Source organism: Pantherophis guttatus, chromosome 2 (genome assembly GCF_059756535.1).
Source record: "Pantherophis guttatus breed Tessera chromosome 2, ASM5975653v1, whole genome shotgun sequence".
Taxonomy (NCBI): domain Eukaryota; kingdom Metazoa; phylum Chordata; class Lepidosauria; order Squamata; family Colubridae; genus Pantherophis; species Pantherophis guttatus.
Genome location: NC_142064.1, coordinates 119,804,755 through 119,823,885, shown reverse-complemented (window position 1 = coordinate 119,823,885; position 19,131 = coordinate 119,804,755). Strand labels below are relative to the sequence as shown.

The window sequence follows — 19,131 nt, the reverse complement described above, 5'->3', positions numbered from 1 at the left end:
CCGTTCCACAGACTTGGGACATGCCATGGTTGGGTGTCCATGATATTGTCCCGATAAGCACAGAAAGATTGCTTTCATGTTATGTTCGTGGTATCCTGTCTTACTTTAGGCTACAGGCAGTAATGTGCATCATCAGCACCATCATGGAATCCTGCCCATCCACTTCCAGCTTCTACAGCAGCGCCACAGCCAAGACACAGCACAATGGCATGAACAATATCATCCGCCTATTCCTCAAGAAAGGGCTGGTCAATGACTTGGCCAGAGTGCCCCACAGTCTTGATCTGTCCAGGTAATTTGCTCAAGAAATGGAGCGGAATTAATTCATGGTTATGGTGGTATTAAACAATTTGGTTGGAATTAAGAAATAAATTTTCCCCTGGTTTCCACTAAGATTTGTCTTTGAGAAAAGTCTGGTTATTTTAGAATAGAATTAGCTGTTTTATTGAGATAACTAAAATTCTGACCCTGTCCCTTTTTATTAAAGATTTCTATTTATAGCTACATCAACTAAGGCAGTGATGGCTAACCTTTCAAGTCACTGTGTGCTGATCTGCGTGCCGGAAATGGCACACAAAACCATCCCACCTGAACCGCATGGCCTCGCTGGCCTTCGCATGTGGGAGTGCCGAAACCTGGAAGAGCAGCGTTCCATTGCGGATGCACATGCCGGGACCCAAACTTCCGGTTTCTGGCACAGAGACGTGCCTGACAAACAGTTCAGATGCCAGCGTGCGCATGCGTGACGGAATGCTGCTCTTCCGGGTTTCAGCACTCCCACGTGCGTGAAAGCCAGCTGACTGGCACGCGTGTGTGCACAGGAATGTGGAAGAGGAGCCAGCGAGGCCACGTGTCCCACACAGGATGGTTCTGCGTGCTGCTTCCGGCACACATTCCATAGGTTCGCCAACACGGAACTAAGGTTTATTCGTTGATATGTGACTTCGCTCTAACTCGGACTACTTTCTGTACTTTTCTCTAAAGTCCCAACATGGCCAACACAGTTAATGCTGCCTTGAAACCCCTGGAGACATTGTCACGTATTGTCAATCAGCCCAGCAGTCTCTTCGGTAGCAAAAGTGCCTCAAGCAAGAGCAAGGCAGAGCAGGATGCTCAGGGAGTAGCACGAGATGCCAGCAGCGGTCAACAAGATGCAGGTAACATGCCTCATCTCTTCTAAGTATTCTTCTTTAAAATGGCTGTGCACTTTTACCTCTTCCCTGCCAGTTTCCTTATCTCTTGCTATACTTGATTTGTGAGGAGGGAGCAAACCTGGCTAGATTTCCTTTTGTCTGCTAATATATATGTATCTCCAGTGATTTGTGCTTGAGTAAAGTCAGTTCAAGAGAGGATAGGCCTCACTTTTATTTGATTCTTAGGAGAAAGTGGAGAAACAGAAGCCCCCGAGGAGGACCACGATGTTGCGCAAGCAGAAGTAGCAGATGGTGACATCATGGATGGGGAAGCAGAGACTGACGCAGTGGTGATTGCGGGGCAGCCTGAAGTCCTGAGCACACAAGAGATGCAGGTATGAATGCTAGAGGTTGTAAGGGTGTTCCCTCTTTTTTTTTTTTTTTTTTTTTTTACAAAATGTGACTGCAGACTTTTAAGACAGAAATATAATGCAATGGGGGGTATCATTTGAATTCCTGCTTATGTTGATTTAGGTGAAGTTTGTCTTAAATTGCATACAGAAGATAAAAGTGAAGATTTGCAATCACCAAATTCTTTTGTAAAACAGCATTTTCGGCTAACGTAGCACTTCCAAAATTCCCAAGCCAAGTGGCCAACAGCCATGGGAATTGAGAAGTGAAATCCCATCATATTTGAATGTTTGCAGATTGGGGAAGAGAGCTTTAAATGACTGAATAAAACCTGGACTGATATGCTTAACTTTGTACCAATTTCCATAGTCTTTCCTTGTTTTATTCAGATTGTGATATCTGAAGCCAGGGGTGGGCTGCTTATTAGTTTCTACCTGTGATGGAACAACAAGTAGAGAGGTACTAACACAGGATAGTGCAGCTTCTCTAGAGTTCAAGGCTTATTAAGGTATGTGGAACTGGATCTCAGTGATGTTCCCGTCTCTGTTTTTCTAGGTCGAAAATGAACTGGAGGATCTGATTGATGAATTACTGGAGCAAGACGGTGGCTCAGGAAATAGTACTATAATAGGTGAGAGCAAACACATAATGTAATGTTAGGGTCATCAGTTAGGATCTCAGGGTTTAATGTGTCTTGTTTTATTTTCCTTGTGTGTAATCTAAAGGAATAATTTAAATTCCACATTATATTATAGAGAATTCGATCTTATATGAGTGGCCATTCCTCCAGATAGACAAAAATTGCTGCTCATGCCATTTCTTGGCTGCTATTCATTCATGCAAAGCATGGAAAAAGCTGTACTAATAGTTGGCAGATGCCAGTGCTATCTGTTCTCTCTTTAGAAACATTTCATTTCTTTCTCAGGGTGCTAGGCAGAGGCAAATGCATTCATGACATTGTCATCAGTGTATTTGTTTTTAGTTACCGCATCACATCAGAATCATAATGGGTATTTATAGATAAAACGGACAGCTCTGGCATTCCTCAACAGAAAAAAAGCTGTTCAGTCATGATTCTGCTAAATCCTGTGCTCTACCTTTGTGTCCTTCAGTGGGACGAAGTGGAGAGGATGAGTCTCAGGAGGATGTGTTGATGGATGAGGCACCTTCCAATCTGAGCCAGGCTTCCACACTACAGGCCAACAGGGAAGGTGAGGCATTGCCTAAACATTTGTCTCTAGTCATAAAAATGCCGATAGACATCCTTCCGGTGGGGTTGGTGCAGTGCTGGAGAAAAGAAACTTGACACTACTATATTTTCAAGATGTTCATAGGCTTAAGCTCTTTTTTTAGAAAGCAGAAAGATAAATATTTATGTAAACGTGCTTCATAAGACTTTTCCAAATTTGGAAAAAAGAGTTTGGAGAATCTCATTAGAGAAATAACTGGAAATGTTTTCATTTAATTAGCACAAGCCACCTCATTTATCTGCACTCTCAATTCTGTTCTAGATTCTATGAATATCTTGGATCCTGAAGATGAGGAAGAGCACACACAGGAAGAAGACAGCAGTGGTAGCAATGAGGATGAAGATGACAGTCAAGATGAGGAAGAAGAGGAGGAGGAGGAAGATGAAGACGATCAGGTAAAGGCACTGGAGAAGAGCCAGCACAAAAGCCTCCTGCCAGCTTACTTTGTAATCTTCACATTACTGTCTTGTCATGGAATAACAAGGAAGAACAATTAAAAGTTGCTAGTTTTTAGTAGTCTCAAGAACTATTAATAATGCCTAGAATTTGTAGTCTGCTTTATGTACAATTAAATTAAGAGTTTTGCTGATTTAGAGTTTTTCTTGGTTCAAAGTACTGAGCATGATTATGGAGAAATGCAAAGGGATGGATTTCAGAATCCTGGATACCAGTTGTTGATTGTGATGTTTGCTGCTCGTGTAGGATGATGAAGAAGGTGAAGAAGGTGAAGAAGAGGAGGATGATGATGACGGCTCAGAGATGGAGTTAGATGAAGACTATCCTGATATGAATGCCTCCCCGCTGGTGCGTTTTGAACGCTTTGACCGTGAAGATGACCTCATCATAGAATTTGACAACATGTTCTCCAGCGCCAGTAAGAATTCTGAAACTCACGAGCCATAGGATATTGATGATATTCTAGAACCTGTGAGAATTGGGAAGCAAAATGTTGATGGCTACGAAGCTACTTTTCTTATTTTGGAATGAAGTATTCTTCCTGTGTTTTGTCCAGGCTGATGATGAATTTGAATTTACAAAAAACACCAAGAGTCCTTTAGAAACCTGTTTGCTAAACCTCAGGGTCTGGCCAATTTTGTAATTTAAGGAAATCTCTCTACTTAAATCTTCATAGTCCCATCTTGATCTGCTAACTCTCCTATTTTTATTCCTAGCGGATATTCCTCCATCACCTGGCAATATTCCTGCCACTCACCCACTTATGGTACGGCATGCAGACCATAGCTCTTTGACTTTGGGTAGCGGTTCCTCTACTACTCGATTGGCACAAGGCATCGGTCGCAGTCAGAGGACATTACGACAGCTGACAGCCAATACGGGCCATACAATTCATGTGCATTATCCAGGCACCCGGCAGCCCAACCCACCTCTCATTTTGCAGAGGTAAGCTGAGGAGAAAGAGAGGAGCCTAATGGGAAGAATGCTGAATGTTAACAATACTGGCCATATCTCTGTTGCTCAGTTTCCAGTAATTTGATTTAGAAGAGAACGTCTGATTTGCAATTTGTTCAAGCATTGGATCATCCTTATCCTAAAATGTTGCAACATCTGCTTCCTAACCCTTTTTAATTACTGCATGTCATCTTTAGATTGTTGGGTCCTTCAGCAGCCGCAGACATCCTGCAGCTAAGCAGTAGCCTTCCACTGCAGAGTCGAGGTCGTGCTCGCCTCCTGGTAGGCAATGATGATGTACACATAATTGCTCGCTCGGATGATGAGTTGCTGGATGAGTTCTTTCATGACCAGAGCACAGCTACCAGCCAGGCAGGCAAGTCTTTAGGGAACTAATTGCTAAGGCTTTGGAACACTGAAATAATGGTTTCTTAACCAAAGTTTTGAATAACACCAAAGCTTTCTATAACCTAGAAATCCAGCATTTGCAAGCTGGGGGGCGGATTATCATTATTTTAAGGAAGCATTCTGGTACATTGATGTATCTCAAGGACTTCCAGTTCTTGAAAACTATTCTCTAGCTTTGATTCTACCAATGTTAGCCATAACCAAGTCACAGTGAAACAACATTGGTGCTTAGGGAAAGTTTGCTCCAAAGAGTTTTTGACTTTAATTTGATTGTGCTAATTCCTCAGAAAATGCTTTTTAGAAAAATGCATTTAAAATTTAGGAAATAGTCCTATGCATATTCACATATATGCAAACTAATTTAAATTAATGGGATTTACTTGGCCCACATTCATAGGTATGCATTACTCAAGGGATGCCAAGCCTGCTTTCGGTCTCTATGGAGCCTGCTCCTCCAGAATGTTATTTCTTGATACATCAATTACTGAAAAGAGCAAGGGCTGCTGTTTGAATTCTTTCAAAACCATCGTCCCTTTCATTCATTTCTTTAGGAACTTTGTCAAGCATCCCAACTGCCTTGACACGCTGGACGGAAGAATGCAAAGTACTTGATGCGGAAAGCATGCATGATTGTGTTTCAGGTGAGCTAATGAGTAGTTCCTTCCTTCAGATAGCATCCTCCTCCCTTAAATTGTGCTTGACTGGAAGCCTTTCCTCCATTCAGTGGTCAAAGTTCCCATTATCAACCACCTGGAAGCCTTGAGGGATGAAGAGCTAGAGGAAAGAAGAGAGAAAAGACGCAAGCAATTGGCGGAGGAAGAGGCCAAAGTGTCAGATAAGGCCAAAGATTCAGAAGACAAGGAGCAGAATCCTCAGGTTGGCAGTCAAACTTGACTATTTGTGGATTTTCTTTAGGGTGCCCCTAAAAACCAGGCTTTAGACTTTCAAGGCCTTTTCTAGCTGGCATGGCTCCTTAAGTTAGTTGAAGAAGGATCAGCAGCTGGAAATATGTTTAGTTACGTTAGCTCTTTATATTGCAGAATACAAACAACCTCTGTTTATGAAAGGAAAGGAGACTTGGCCCTAACCATGTATTGTTTCTAAGTGACTTTATCCCAGAATCATCACATTTTTCTCCTAAACACAGCCCAATTCCTACAGATCTTTTTTCTTCTTTATTTAATAAGGCTTATGTTCCAATTCAGTAACAAAATAAAGGAGACTGGTTTATTAAATATGATTAATAATGACATACTGTAGATTACTACTTGCAGAAGTTCCTGACAGCAGAAAAACAAATGAAGAATTTAATTGAACAAAATAGGAAAAATGAAATACTCAAACATAAAATAGAAATGACTTCTGTTATCTTTCTATAAATTGGTTGAATAATATTCTTGCAGTTTTTCAAGAAAATATTTAGGATGCTTACTAAGTATTAGCAAAACTTCAATAGATTTCGAACAGTATACAGTGCCTTCCAGCATATGGCAGTTTGGGGTTTTTTTCTTACTATGAATAATAAAATACTAAATATTTGATATTTGTAAAACAGTTTAACAAGAATAATGGTTAATTAAAGGGGATAAATAGCCTTATATTATCTCCATTTCTTTTTATATGCATTGTATTTTGGGATTTTAGGACAGAGCTAGCAAATACGTCTTTTGATGTGTTTAATAGCAATGTATAGAATATGTTTACCAGCTTTTATGTGGAATTGTCGTTAAGTTTGCTTTACAGGACTAGAAAAAACACAGATGGAGACACTGAGTGGGAGTAACACATTATCTCCTTCCTGTCCTAAAAAGGAGTTGTAGATTAGCATTTTCCTACCTACATGGGTCTTCAGAGCCTGAGATGGATTGATTGAATTCTGCATCACTTTGATTTTGTATGTTTGTTGCCTCTGTAGGGACCAGTGCCACAGTCAAACAATTCAGCTGAGCAGAATCTTCCAGGTAATCTATTTTCTTCTGGATGTTTGATTGGTGTCTTATTTTCCTCCCCAAGCTTAGCTCAAGCAGATGCTGTTCCTGGGCCCCCTGGGATGAGGTAGTAGATTGTATAGTTTTAGGGTCATACCCGGTCTTGGAGATAACTATACAATCTACTGTCTTTCCTATGAGGATTCCTAATTCCATCTTGCCACCATTGCCTACTCTGAAGAAGAAGAAAGATGCTACTGAAATATTACACCTAACTCCAGTAAGGAACTGGGAATCCAAGCCCCAAAGTCTGGATGCAACATGGGAGATTTTTTGTTGTTCCATTGCTGGGTTTGGCAGGGATGTTTGCAGTAGGCTATTGTATCTTACAAACCATAGTTGTGTGCTTTGAGTAGAGAAATTCCAATGAGGGTATTCTCTTCAATCTATAAGAATCAGTACAGGGATAAGGGAGGATCTTCTGTAGCGTAAACAATAGAAATAATACTTTGCCTTCATGCTATATGCCTTTGTGCTTCTTGCTCCTACCAGGGTGAGGTAGTAAGTTGTATTGTTGTGGGGTAGGGATTTGTGCCCCAAATCAGAGATAACTATACAACTTACTACTTTCCCTGTGTGGGGTAAAGTACCCAATATTGTGTTTTGATTTTTTTCAATGCACCTAGTTTTGTGTGAACTCAGAGCTTTGTTTTACTAAAATGGGGGGAAGTCAAGGCCCCATTTGAAATCCTCCTGCTGCTCAGCAGGTTGGGTTTTAAGCCAGCCTCCCTCCCTTTCTTGGCTCCCAGATGGTGCCACCCATCCTGACGGCTACCCCGCAGTCTCAGCTGCTGCCAAAGACACCTCGGCTGGCCCTAAGCAGACTCTGGTCACATTGGAGAGCCCCCAGCAGCAACAGCAACAAGCAACAGGGGCAGGAGAGCTCCCTTCGGAGCTGGTGGGGCAGTCCACTGCTCAGGCTTCTGGGCAACTGCTGATGCCAGTGGAGCAGGAGGACTCGGGCCCCGGGAGGCTGAGCACAGACGCTGAGGCCACGCAGATGGAGCTTTCACCTGCCCCCACCATCAGTAAGTGGCCTTAGGCTTCATCCTGCAGCCACTGTTGCCCCTTTCTGTCCCTTGTACATACCTGTGCAGTCCTGTTTCTTACCTTTGTCCAAACATTCAGCATATTTTTTCAAGGGTTTATGTTTATATATGGGTATGTTCATACAAAATTTTAACATTAATGCCTGTGTAACAATCCCCACTGTGATATAGTCTTGGTGATATCTATCGTTTTAAAAAAATAAACGTTCTTTATTTTAAAAACTCAGTCTTTTTATGGAGGAGTAATTTCAAATTTTGACACTCAAATAATGAAATGTTGGGGCAATTTATTTGGGTTACTCTTCTGCTTTGATAGTTTTTCCAGGAAAGTTCTTCAGTCTGCCACTCCAAAGTCTTTTAGTACATTACAGCCAAAATATGGCATTGTTTTGTTGAATGGAAAGAATAGCTTCTTTCAATTCAACCTGGTGCTAGGAATCTTGATTAACAACAGATTTTCAGTCCACTATTTCAAGGAATATATTCTGTCCTAATTTCTTGGAGAGGACTTCACATCCCAGAGAGCTGTGTTCTTCTGTGAATCTCCATTAGAGAATTTGAGTTCCTTGCCATAAACCTTTGTCTTGCTTTTCCCACCAGCTTCGCTCTCTCCAGAGAGAGCTGAAGACTCAGATGCCTTGACTGCTGTCAGCAGCCAGTTGGAGGGCTCACCCATGGACACCAGCAGCCTGGCTTCATGCAATCTGGAAGAAGGCGTGGCGGAGAGTGGTGGAGCTAGCACCGTGGAACAGGCAGCCACAGATGCTGTGGTGGCAGCAACCGATGCAACCCAACAAGGGCCAAACGCCCATACTGCTAGGGAGGGACAGCCTGATCCCAGCCAGCAGGTGGATGATGGGTAAGGGCCAGAAATCAAATATAAGATGGTGACCTGTTTTATTTGTGTCAGCCCTGCACTAATTATTACCACTCTTCCCTGCTATGCAGCTCCCCACCTGCCTCCTCCTCTGAGAGCTCCTCCACCAGAGATTCAGCTGTAGCCATTTCTGGTGCTGATTCTCGGGGCATCTTGGAAGAGCCACTGCCTTCCACCAGCAGTGAAGAGGAAGATCCTTTGGCAGGTAAACGTTACAGAAGCGAAAAAGATAACAGTGCTGGGTTTTACAATAGTTAACTTTTCTCTGTAGCACAAACAATTGTATACCTAACGTCCCTATCCAACAGGAATAAATCTTCCTGAAGGTGTCGACCCATCTTTTTTGGCTGCCCTGCCTGATGACATTCGACGTGAAGTGCTGCAGAATCAGTTGGGTATCCGGCCTCCTGCCCGTTCGGCCCCTACCACCACGGCCACAACTCCTACCCCTCCTGTAGTGGGCAATCCTGGTGTGACAGAAGTCAGTCCTGAGTTCTTAGCTGCTTTGCCCCCAGCTATCCAGGAAGAGGTATTATTATAGATTACTTAAGGGGGTAACACAGAATCGAAGCAATTCGTAGAAATAAGAAACTGAAGCTATCCTTGTGATCCACCGTATTGCATTTCATAAAATAGGATTGTGTTTAATTATATCACTCTCTAGCCATATTTAGAAATATAGAAAATTAATGGCAGAAAAAGACCTTGTGGTCCATTGAATCTGCCCTTCGAGTTTTTTCTTTTCTTTTAATTTATTATTATTAATTAATTTATTTTTACTTTGTTTTTTAATTTTTGTTGGATGATGGACTATTCTAAGCATGTTTAAACTCAGTTACTGATGACTGACCTTGCTGGTTCCAAGCTTCCAGTATTCTTTCTGTGAACTTACTTGCCTAATTCTCTTCTGCCAAGTCTCCAAGGAAGGGAATTGCATGCTTATCCAAGTTTGTGGTGTCTGTTTATGAAATAGACATCCACAATTGGCCTTTCTATATAAAGATTTTTTGTTTTTAATCAAAATACTAATGCAATGATATCAGAATCAAGCTAAAGTGCTTCTGAGAAACTCATACAGATATTCCAATTGTTAGTTATTTCATGAATATTTCTTTTAAAAGGTCTTTCTTAGTTAGCTTTTCAAACATTGTAGGAAGAAAACCATGTTAGTCTATGATGCCACAAAAGCAGGAGTTCTGATAGTACCTTTTCTGACAACTAAATTTTATTTAAAAAGCATTTTGTGACCTGCAAGTCATTTCATTGGCTGAATCAGCTGGTGCAGTGGATCAGCTTCCTCATTCCTCCCTTAAAGCTTAATATTATATCAGCCTTTCTTTCATTTATTCATACTAGATAATTGGCATTTTAAACGTAGCTGTTTTAGAGGACATATGGTTGAAGAAGTGCTTTGCTTGTAGAAACTAACTCTGTACTTGGTCGGCATATAAGGTTTCATTGTGATGAGAAAATAGTTGGTTTCTGTATTTTGATCCTGACCATGCCCAAACTTTCAAAATCTTTTTTTCTATCCCAGGTGTTGGCACAGCAGCGGGCAGAACAGCAAAGGCGTGAGCTTGCCCAAAGCACAAGTTCAGACACACCCATGGATCCAGTGACTTTCATTCAAACACTGCCATCAGATCTGCGGCGCAGTGTGCTGGAAGACATGGAGGATAGTGTATTGGCAGTCATGCCTCCTGATATTGCTGCTGAGGCACAGGCTCTGAGGCGAGAACAAGAAGCACGCCAGCGTCAACTAATGCATGAGCGTCTGTTTGGCCACTCTAGCACTTCTGCCTTGTCTGCTATTTTGCGTAGCCCAGGTAAGGCAAACCTTTCTTGTTTTGTCATCGTATGTTCTTTGGTTTATTGGGTCTCAGCTCTTGATTTAATTATTTTGCTCCCCTTTTCACTCTACCCAGCCTTCACAAGCCGATTGAGTGGAAACAGAGGTGTCCAGTATACACGCTTAGCTGTACAAAGAGGAGGTACCTTCCAGATGGGTGGTAGCAGCAGCCACAGCAGGTACTAGATATTGAGTGGGACAGGATTTTTCTGGAGGAGGGATACCCTATGTGATAAACTGGATTTGTTTGGAATCTCAAAACTAAAATTGTAATAATTGCTCCAAACTAGTTATGCTATTAACTTGGAGGTGGGCTTAATTTGAAATCTAAAAATTGGACTGGTCATGATCTTGCCTCTAGAAATAAGAAAATACGTGTACTTAAACATTCCAAAAAGTCCTGCCTTTTGATCTGCTTCAACTGTGTAAGCTGAAAGATAGACTGGATTGGTTTGAAAATAAAGAGCCAAGCTACAGTTTTAAGAACCAGCAGCCTTGAGGATAAGCATTTGATTCAATATTTGATTCAAACTTTAATGGATTCAAACTCATTCTGGTTAACAGATAGAATTAGCATTGACAAGAAAAGAGAACTTTGCAACTCATTGAAGTTATGGCATAAGCAAACCTGCCTCTACTAAATGAGTCTCTCTTTGCTAGAAAGGGTTTCTGTGGGATGCCTTAAAGAATTATCTTGTATTTTTGGAGTATGGTATAAACTTCTCTGATATTTCTATTGTTGCTTCTTAGACCATCAGGCAGCAATGTAGACAGTCTGCTGCGTTTGCGTGGACGCCTTCTACTGGACCATGAGGCCTTGTCCTGTCTGTTGGTCCTGCTTTTTGTTGACGAGCCAAAGCTGAACACAAGCCGGCTTCATCGGGTGTTGCGGAATCTTTGTTATCATGCACAGACACGAAACTGGGTGATTCGAAGCCTACTTTCCATCCTGCAGCGCAGCAGTGAGAGCGAACTGTGTGTGGAGACACCCAAGGGGACTGTTGCACCAGATGATAAAGGCAAAAGGGCAGCCAAAGGCTGTGGTCCGGACAGCCGGCCACTTGACCTGCTGCATAAAATGGAATCCAAAAGCTCAGGGCAACTTTCTTGGCTCTCAGTTTCCATGGATGCAGCTCTGGGTTGTAGAACCAACATCTTCCAGATCCAACGAGCTGGAGGCCGCAAGCACACAGAGAAGCATGCTGCTGCTGGTTCCACGGTTCACATACATCCACAGGCTGCCCCAGTGGTCTGCCGCCATGTACTTGATACTCTTATCCAACTTGCCAAGGTGAAGGCAAGAGATTTTTAATGTACTACTCTTGATACGATGAGGAAAAGCTTCTTCTTCTTCTTTTTTTTTTTTTTTTTGTTTCATTTTAAGGAATACTCGAAGAAGTAGGCCAGTTTGTCGAAGAGAAAAGGTTGAAATATTGCAGTTAAAAAAACAAAATTAATTCCATGTGTAAATCAAGATGATAAGGCTGATTATCATAAGGAGATAGATGCAGAAAAAAATGCAAGTTCCTAAACAGGAAACAGTGAGCTATAGAACTATACATATGTATAATAGTATATCTTATTTATAAGATTTAAATCCATTTTGTCCATTGGTGTGCTAAAAACCACAAAGAGAACCAGCATAAACACTTAAAAAAAAAACCATATAGAAGCACAACTAATTTTAATGGGGAAGAGTGAAATTGTAGTTTTCATTTCAGTATTTCCAAGCTCCTTTTTTAATTCTTAGGCTTGAAAAATGAAATACGAGTAAATTTACTTCTCCCTTATGCTTGTTATGAAGACATTGACCCAGTGATTGTCTGCCAGAATTGATGTCCTCATTGTGAGTTGATGTGGCCAGAATTCCGTTGCAGTCGGCTGCAGTGCATTAACTCTGTCCCTCAAAGTCCATGTGCCACACTAGAAATACAAAAATACTGTAGTCTTTTCTGATCCCGCTTCCTTTATGCCAGAGTTGTGTGAATTTAAAGGTAAAATATATAGCTTTTTCCCTTCAGTGGTAGAAGTTACCCTGGAGTGGTTTCTCCACCTACCCGCTGCAGTTTCAGGATATCGATGCTTTAAGTCTTCCCAGTAGGAAGGCTCACCCCAATTCCAGACCTGCCCATTAAAAAACATTGTGGTTCCAAAGAGCACCATTTTTATGAATCTTCCTTATATTACCAGTTGTATTCAGCATTTATTTAAAAAGAATGAAGGTTTGTTGTATATTTACTTTATGTCTATCCAAAAGGAGCTGCAATTAATCAGTATTCTTCCGGGTTACTACAGGGTAAGAAATACTACCGCTATTCTAGGCAAGGAGCAAGAATGCTTATTAATATTAATGCTAGCATTCGCAAATTAGTCTTTAGAAGTGGGTAGGCTGAGTTTGTTCTCTACTTGGAGAGGCATCTGTTCAGTGCTAGTGCTGTCCATTCCTTTTTATTAGCTACCATTGACAATAAGCTGTAAATGGATATTGTGTATACATTTTCTAGAGGTATATTTTGTGTTCTGTGCTGCTAGTTATATACACAGATACTTCTGCTACAAACTCAAGATATTTATTACTCATAAATCTTCAGTTGAAATAACACAAAAGGGTGTGAGAGATGTAAAACTCTCTACTTTAAGTGTGTTTAAAAAAAAAAAAAAGCAAATCACAGATTTAGAGAGGATCCAAGAGTAGATACAATCATACTTCGGCACTCGACTGCTTCAAAGCACAATCAAATTTGATATTTGACACATTTTGAAGCAGAAATCTTGTCCTGCCACTCATCTTTCTCCCAGTAGTCGACGTGCAGGGAAGAACTTGATGATGTCAGCTACCTTGTGATTCGCTATTTCTTCTGGCCGAAATAGCAGTCATGTGGGCAAGTCACATGGTTTTCTCGGTACCCATCAGTTTTAGTATTCGGCATGTCTTCCAGAACAAATTTACTGACAAGGACCGAGGTACCACTATATCATCTAGCACACGGATTAGCCAGATAAACCCCAAACCCCATATGGGTAAAGTTTCAAGAAAGAAGACAGGACATAGTGAGCCAGATAAGTAGTTGTCCTCTGAAACCACTTTGACTAATTTACTAGGTCAGGCTTCTTTCTTTCAACTAATTGGCTTGGTTTTCTTTGGTCTACCCTTCGTAATATGTAACCTGCGGTTGACTCAGGAGCTTATTTAACTCAGGCTCTGGGTCAGCCAGACCGGCCTGCAATTGCATCTCCTCCACTGCATTCTCTTCTGTTAATTCCTGCAACACAGGCTAAGGGTCTGCCTGGTTCTGAATCTGAAGAATCCAACTGATCTTTAACATCAAGGCAGTTAATTGCTTATTTATTTTATTTTATTATTTATTACATTTATAGGACCTCAAGGTGTATTTTCATTTATTTGTTCATTTATTAAGTAATTACATTTATAGGACCTCAAGGTAACTTGATTCATTCACATACACCTCCCCCCCCCCCCGAAGGGTCTAGCCCTAGAAGACGGCATATGCATGTGGGGACTTGGGGGAGGTTAGTTAAATTGAAAAAGTGCCATTGTTACATTGTGAAACCAGAGGGGAACAACTAGTAAACTTTTAAAATTGAATGTGGGCTGCCAGCATGAATTCAGAGAGCCTAGAAAGAGGTGTAATTCCCCTCTTTTCCTTTCCCCTACCTTTCCAGGTGTTTCCCAGTCACTTCACACAGCAGCGGACCAAAGAGACCAACTGTGAAAATGAGCGGGAGCGTGGTAATAAGCAGTCAAGCAGTCCTTGCCCGGGTCAAATGGGCACAAGTGGCATCTCCACGGACTTCTGGGACTTGTTGGTCAAACTGGATAACATGAATGTAAGCCGCAAGGGCAAGAACTCCATCAAATCTGTGCCTGTGAGCTCTGGCTCAGAAGGGGAGAGCTCCCCCTACAGCTTGGAAGCCTCTCCACTGGGCCAGCTGATGAACATGCTGTCCCACCCAGTTATCAGACGGAGCTCTCTGCTGACTGAAAAGCTGCTGCGCCTGCTGTCTCTCATCTCCATTGCTCTTCCTGAGAACAAGAATGCAGCTGAGGGGGCAACCAGTTACATTGTTCCTAATGCAGCCAGCACCCCAGCCCCTGCCTCTACCCCTGCTCCCACTCCTGCCCCTGCTCCTGCCCCTCTCCCAGTCCCAGTCCCTGTTCCTGCTTCTGCATTGGCAGCGGCAGCTGTAGCTGCAACTGCTGCTTCAATCGCCGCTTCTGGGGCTACTGCCACAGTAACTACCACGTCAACCGTTCCAGCTGCTGTGTCCAGTAAGTCCTCTCATTTGGGATTGGGGGGGGGGGGGGAGAAAGGGAAACCTAATCTAGTTTTGCAGGGAATATAAGAGATACTTAAGCCTCACTCCCAGCTACTAGGAATCTTCCACACTGAATCATGTGACCGTGATATTTAGAATACAATGGAGTAATATGTACATTGCCTTGTGCTCCAAAATGAAAAGCAGAATATAAATCAAATAGAATAAATGAAACATGCTAACTCAAAGTAAAACAAAACTGAAAACATTTGAGTTTTTAAGCATAGGAGAGAATGGAAAAGAACCACCCTAAAATACACTTTTTGTCTGATAGAGAAAAAGAAACATTCAGAGCCCAGGAAAGAGGCTTCATTCTGGAAAACACACATAAAAAAATTGCTCCTTGCCTGGTTATTAGTATTTACATCCTGAGTATCAATTATGATTATATCCTAAATATATAAAAAAACTAATCATGAGTCAAGTACACACCTTTGCTCAGCATAGTAACACTTATTTTTACATTTGACCTGCTTAAAGAACAGAATAACTGCAGCTACTAAGTTAAACTAGCTCAGAAGGGGAGAGCTCCCCCTACAGCTTGGAAGCCTCTCCACTGGGCCAGCTAAACTAGCAAGTTAAACTAGCAAGTCCACCATTCCTCTGTAGCAAAATGCAACAATATACCCAAGAGTGCAGTGTACAAAATCCCCACCCCGCAGGGGGAAAAAAAGCTTAGCAGACCAACTAGCACAGAATCTCTTCTTACTGCACTCTGAAGTCTCCACAGACTTCACAAAAACTGCAATACATTGTGTAATGATATCAAAAATATCAAATTATATCAAAAATACCAAAAACACGGCAAACAAGACAACAAAACCCATCAATATAGATGTCATTTTACAGAGAAATGATAGTATTGATACCTTGCTAACAATTTTTTGCTTTAATACTTTTGGAAAAGAATATAACTGCCCCTTGGGAAAAGTTAAGAAGTTTTGGTCCTTGGTTTTTCTGGGATGTTATTTGAGGGTATTATCTTTCCAAAAGAGGATTGTATTCAAGCTACATAACTGCTAATCTTAGGCAGGATTCAAAGTTTCTGGCATCTTTGGAAAGGAGCCTTTACAATCTCCAGGCTGTTTTTGTCTGATGAAGATCATGGTCAGGATGAACTGGAGTTTCTTAAGAAGTTTGATAAATGAGCATAGAGTGAGGATAACCATTATTTTTTCAAGACTGAATTGATCCAAAGTTGGACTGTGAAGAATGCTGTATATTCTAATCCAGCCCTGTTTTAGGCACCCATCTTGAAAATAGTATCAGTTAGCAATGAAATGGTCCTGAGCTTCTCATGCCTAATTTACAGTGCATCTGTCTTAACCACAGCAGACAATGTTTTAGCTAGATATTGCTGAGGACCAATAAATATTTTACTTGGAGATAAGCATAAGGTTGCCTCAGTTATAACCAAAGTGTTCTGGATGCATCTACTTTTGAAACATGTTCTCTAAATTGCTGAACTTTCTATTTCATTGGATTTAGGGGATTGGTGTTTCAGTTAATCCATTATCTCTCCTTCAATAGCAGTGCATCTCTTCTGTCTTATCCTCCTTTAACAGAGGTGGCATGTCAGCTGTTACTTTGATTAAGATGAGGCTGAAATATCTTTTATATTAAAACTTGGTCACAAGTTTGCTATTTTCTGGATGGTAGGAGAGATTATTTTAACTTTGCCTCACATCCTATATTGTGTTGTTTATTCAGTCAATCTCTGTTTTCTAAAGCTTTGCTAGACATAACCATTGGTTTCAAATATATCACTATAAACATAAAAGTTAATATTTTAAGAGAATAGAAGGCTGAAGTTTTTCAAGCTGAAAGCTGTAATAGAAGTACTCTTTTATATCTACTGTGCTCTCACAGAATTACTATTAATATGATTATGTCCCACTTTTCCCCTAAATTCAAGAAGTTGAATTCTTCTTGAAGAATTCTTGGCAAGCAAGAAGATGGGGAGTGGGGGTGACCTCTCATGTGATCCACATAACTATTGTGTGAGGCAAGTAATTAACTAAGAATTAATGACTTGTCCAAAGTCCCTGTGAACTTCACAGTTGAATAGAGACTGGAACTGGGGCCTTTCCACTCTCCATCTGCTACCTTAACTGTTGTACTTGAATCTATTATCAATCAGGGCTTGACTGGGAGAAATATGGATGATGGAAGGGATCTCTATTGGTTTCTGCAATGTGTTGAGGGCTCCTAAAGTAGAATTGTCAGAAAAAAGTTCAGAAGAGGCTTGCATATAAAGTAGAGAAGATTTCAATTCATCGGTTGTCGGGTCATTCAAATACTGAAGTTAAAATCCAAGATGACATGGATTTTGCATGTGGTCTCTCTTTCTTTGCAGCTATCGCAAAACCAAGCAAATCTCCAGCCAAGGTGGGCGAAGGAGGAGGTGGTGGAGGTGGGACTGACAGCAAAATGGCAGCTTCAGGCTTAACGGAGAACCAGCTTCAGCTGTCCGTGGAGGTGAGTGACAATAGAGTTATGGGAGTGGCCACATAACATATCAAAGAGGTGGGGGTAGAGGCCAAAACGTCTAGCTCTACAGCAAAACTCTCTTTTCCTCTTCCAGGTGTTGACATCTCACTCTTGCTCTGAAGAAGGCCTGGAAGATGCTGCCAATGTTCTCTTGCAACTGTCGCGAGGTGACCCAACCACACGTGATACTGTGCTGAAGCTCCTGCTTAACGGGGCCCGGCAACTGGGTTACACCCTTTGCAAACAAATAGGTAAATACCTCTGTTGGAAGCACTGTAGATTAAATGCCCAAGTCTTGTCTTTTCAAGCCAGAGATGAAGTCAGAAAAAGGGGCTTCTTTAAAAGAAACAGTACGGTATTCCTGATCTGCAATTTTAAAGTCACATTTGAGAATACATTGTAGCCAATATTTAAAGCAATCTCTCCTTGCAGCCAGGATAGTTTCAAAAGCCTTTTTCTTTTTGCTACAAATTGAAATAATCCTCTTAGAACATCCATGAGTTCTAATTTTGCCTTAAGCTCCGTTATTTTTGACATGTGAAAGAAACATTTTTAAGAGCTGCACCCCAGTTGTGGAATTGTCTGTCCTGGGAAGGTTGGTGAATCCTTTTCACTATTAACTTTCTGTTCCCTGATGCAAGGGTTCTCTGTTCAGGCAGGGTTATTGTTGTCTTGGTTTTTACGTTGGTATAATTGTCTGCTGATCTTTTAATCCTGTCAGATACAGTTCACAGTCTTGTGTACTTTTTTTATAACAGTAAGGGATATTCTCCTGAGGCAGCATGATCAGTTTCAGCCCCGAATTCTCTCTTTCCAGGTACACTGTTGGCAGAGCTGCGAGAATACAATTTAGAGCAGCAGCGCCGAGCGCAGTGTGAGTCTCTGTCACCAGATGGGCTCCCAGAGGAGCAGCCTCAGACCACCAAATTGAAAGGCAAGATGCAGAGTCGGTGAGTCTCCTCTCAGCTGGTCCTTCTCTCCTCGTGTTGAGTGTACTTCGCTGACCTTTGCCCTTTCCAACCCTGTGCCCTCTCACAGGTTTGACATTGCTGAAAACGTGGTGATTGTGGCCTCACAGAAACGTCCCCTGGGTGGTCGGGAGCTCCAGCTACCCTCAATGTCTATGCTGACCTCTAAAACCTCCACGCAGAAGTTCTTCTTAAGGGTGCTGCAGGTCATCATCCAATTGCGGGATGACACACGCCGTGCCAACAAAAAGGCAAAACAGACAGGCAGGCTAGGTATGTTGGGCAGGGGATCAATCCAGGCAGATCCTGAGGTTGCATCTGCCATTTAGAGTCCCCAGCCCAAAGTTGAAATTGGGCTGAATCCCAGTAGACGGGGCTAGTTCTTCATTCTTTTTCTCTCTTTTGTGTGTGTGTAGGTACTTCCGGTCTGGGCTCAGTTAGCAGCATCCAGGCCGCTGTTCGGCAGCTGGAGGCTGAGGCTGACGCCATTATACAAATGGTACGTGAGGGTCAGAGGGCCCGGAGGCAGCAGCAAGCAACAACGGTTAGCATGGTGCCTGTGGCGCTTGTAGGCCACTCATTTTGTTTATTTGAAACTCCTTTTTTTTTCATTCTTTTTTTCTCATTGCTTCTTCTTTATGGTTTTCTGCTCTTGTCATCAGAGCCTCTTTGTGCAGGAGAGAGCTTCATCACGTAACCACAGAGATCTCCGAGAGAAGGCTTACAGCAACAGGCTAGTTTAGGAGCAGGTTAATTTAGAAGCATTGCTCTTTGTAGCTGGCTGGATCTCTCTCTCTTTAGAGTTGACAGAGTTCTTGCTTCAAAACTATTTCCAGAATGTCTTAACAAATTGTATCCTTAGGGTTTTTCATTAATGTAGAATTGTTTTGTTTAACTGTCTCGACATGTATTTCGTGTTCTTCTTTCTAAGTGGGCAGGTCTCTAGCCTTTTGGTGGCTT

General features: G+C 41.8%; 1 protein-coding gene across 37 annotated transcripts in view; it reads left to right on the top strand.

The window, feature by feature from the left end:
• The window catches only part of HUWE1 (HECT, UBA and WWE domain containing E3 ubiquitin protein ligase 1), a 104,428-nt gene that overhangs the window by 78,463 nt on the left and 6,834 nt on the right, over positions 1-19,131 (top strand). For 28 of the 37 annotated variants that reach the window (XM_087888668.1, XM_087888660.1, XM_087888646.1 and 25 more), the window contains 25 exons: positions 110-292; positions 985-1,157; positions 1,380-1,528; positions 2,100-2,175; positions 2,657-2,755; positions 3,056-3,189; positions 3,497-3,668; positions 3,967-4,195; positions 4,402-4,580; positions 5,164-5,253; positions 5,337-5,488; positions 6,528-6,573; positions 7,350-7,628; positions 8,250-8,508; positions 8,598-8,731; positions 8,835-9,055; positions 10,064-10,352; positions 10,452-10,554; positions 11,126-11,672; positions 14,060-14,666; positions 17,070-17,191; positions 17,298-17,454; positions 18,021-18,153; positions 18,242-18,444; positions 18,588-18,715. In XM_087888668.1, the coding sequence (XP_087744794.1) occupies positions 110-292; positions 985-1,157; positions 1,380-1,528; positions 2,100-2,175; positions 2,657-2,755; positions 3,056-3,189; positions 3,497-3,668; positions 3,967-4,195; positions 4,402-4,580; positions 5,164-5,253; positions 5,337-5,488; positions 6,528-6,573; positions 7,350-7,628; positions 8,250-8,508; positions 8,598-8,731; positions 8,835-9,055; positions 10,064-10,352; positions 10,452-10,554; positions 11,126-11,672; positions 14,060-14,666; positions 17,070-17,191; positions 17,298-17,454; positions 18,021-18,153; positions 18,242-18,444; positions 18,588-18,715 (4,864 nt within the window). The remainder of the gene's footprint in view (positions 1-109; positions 293-984; positions 1,158-1,379; positions 1,529-2,099; positions 2,176-2,656; positions 2,756-3,055; positions 3,190-3,496; positions 3,669-3,966; positions 4,196-4,401; positions 4,581-5,163; positions 5,254-5,336; positions 5,489-6,527; positions 6,574-7,349; positions 7,629-8,249; positions 8,509-8,597; positions 8,732-8,834; positions 9,056-10,063; positions 10,353-10,451; positions 10,555-11,125; positions 11,673-14,059; positions 14,667-17,069; positions 17,192-17,297; positions 17,455-18,020; positions 18,154-18,241; positions 18,445-18,587; positions 18,716-19,131) is intronic. The other 9 variants (XM_087888658.1, XM_034434123.2, XM_060683412.2 and 6 more) reach the window with 4 other exon arrangements.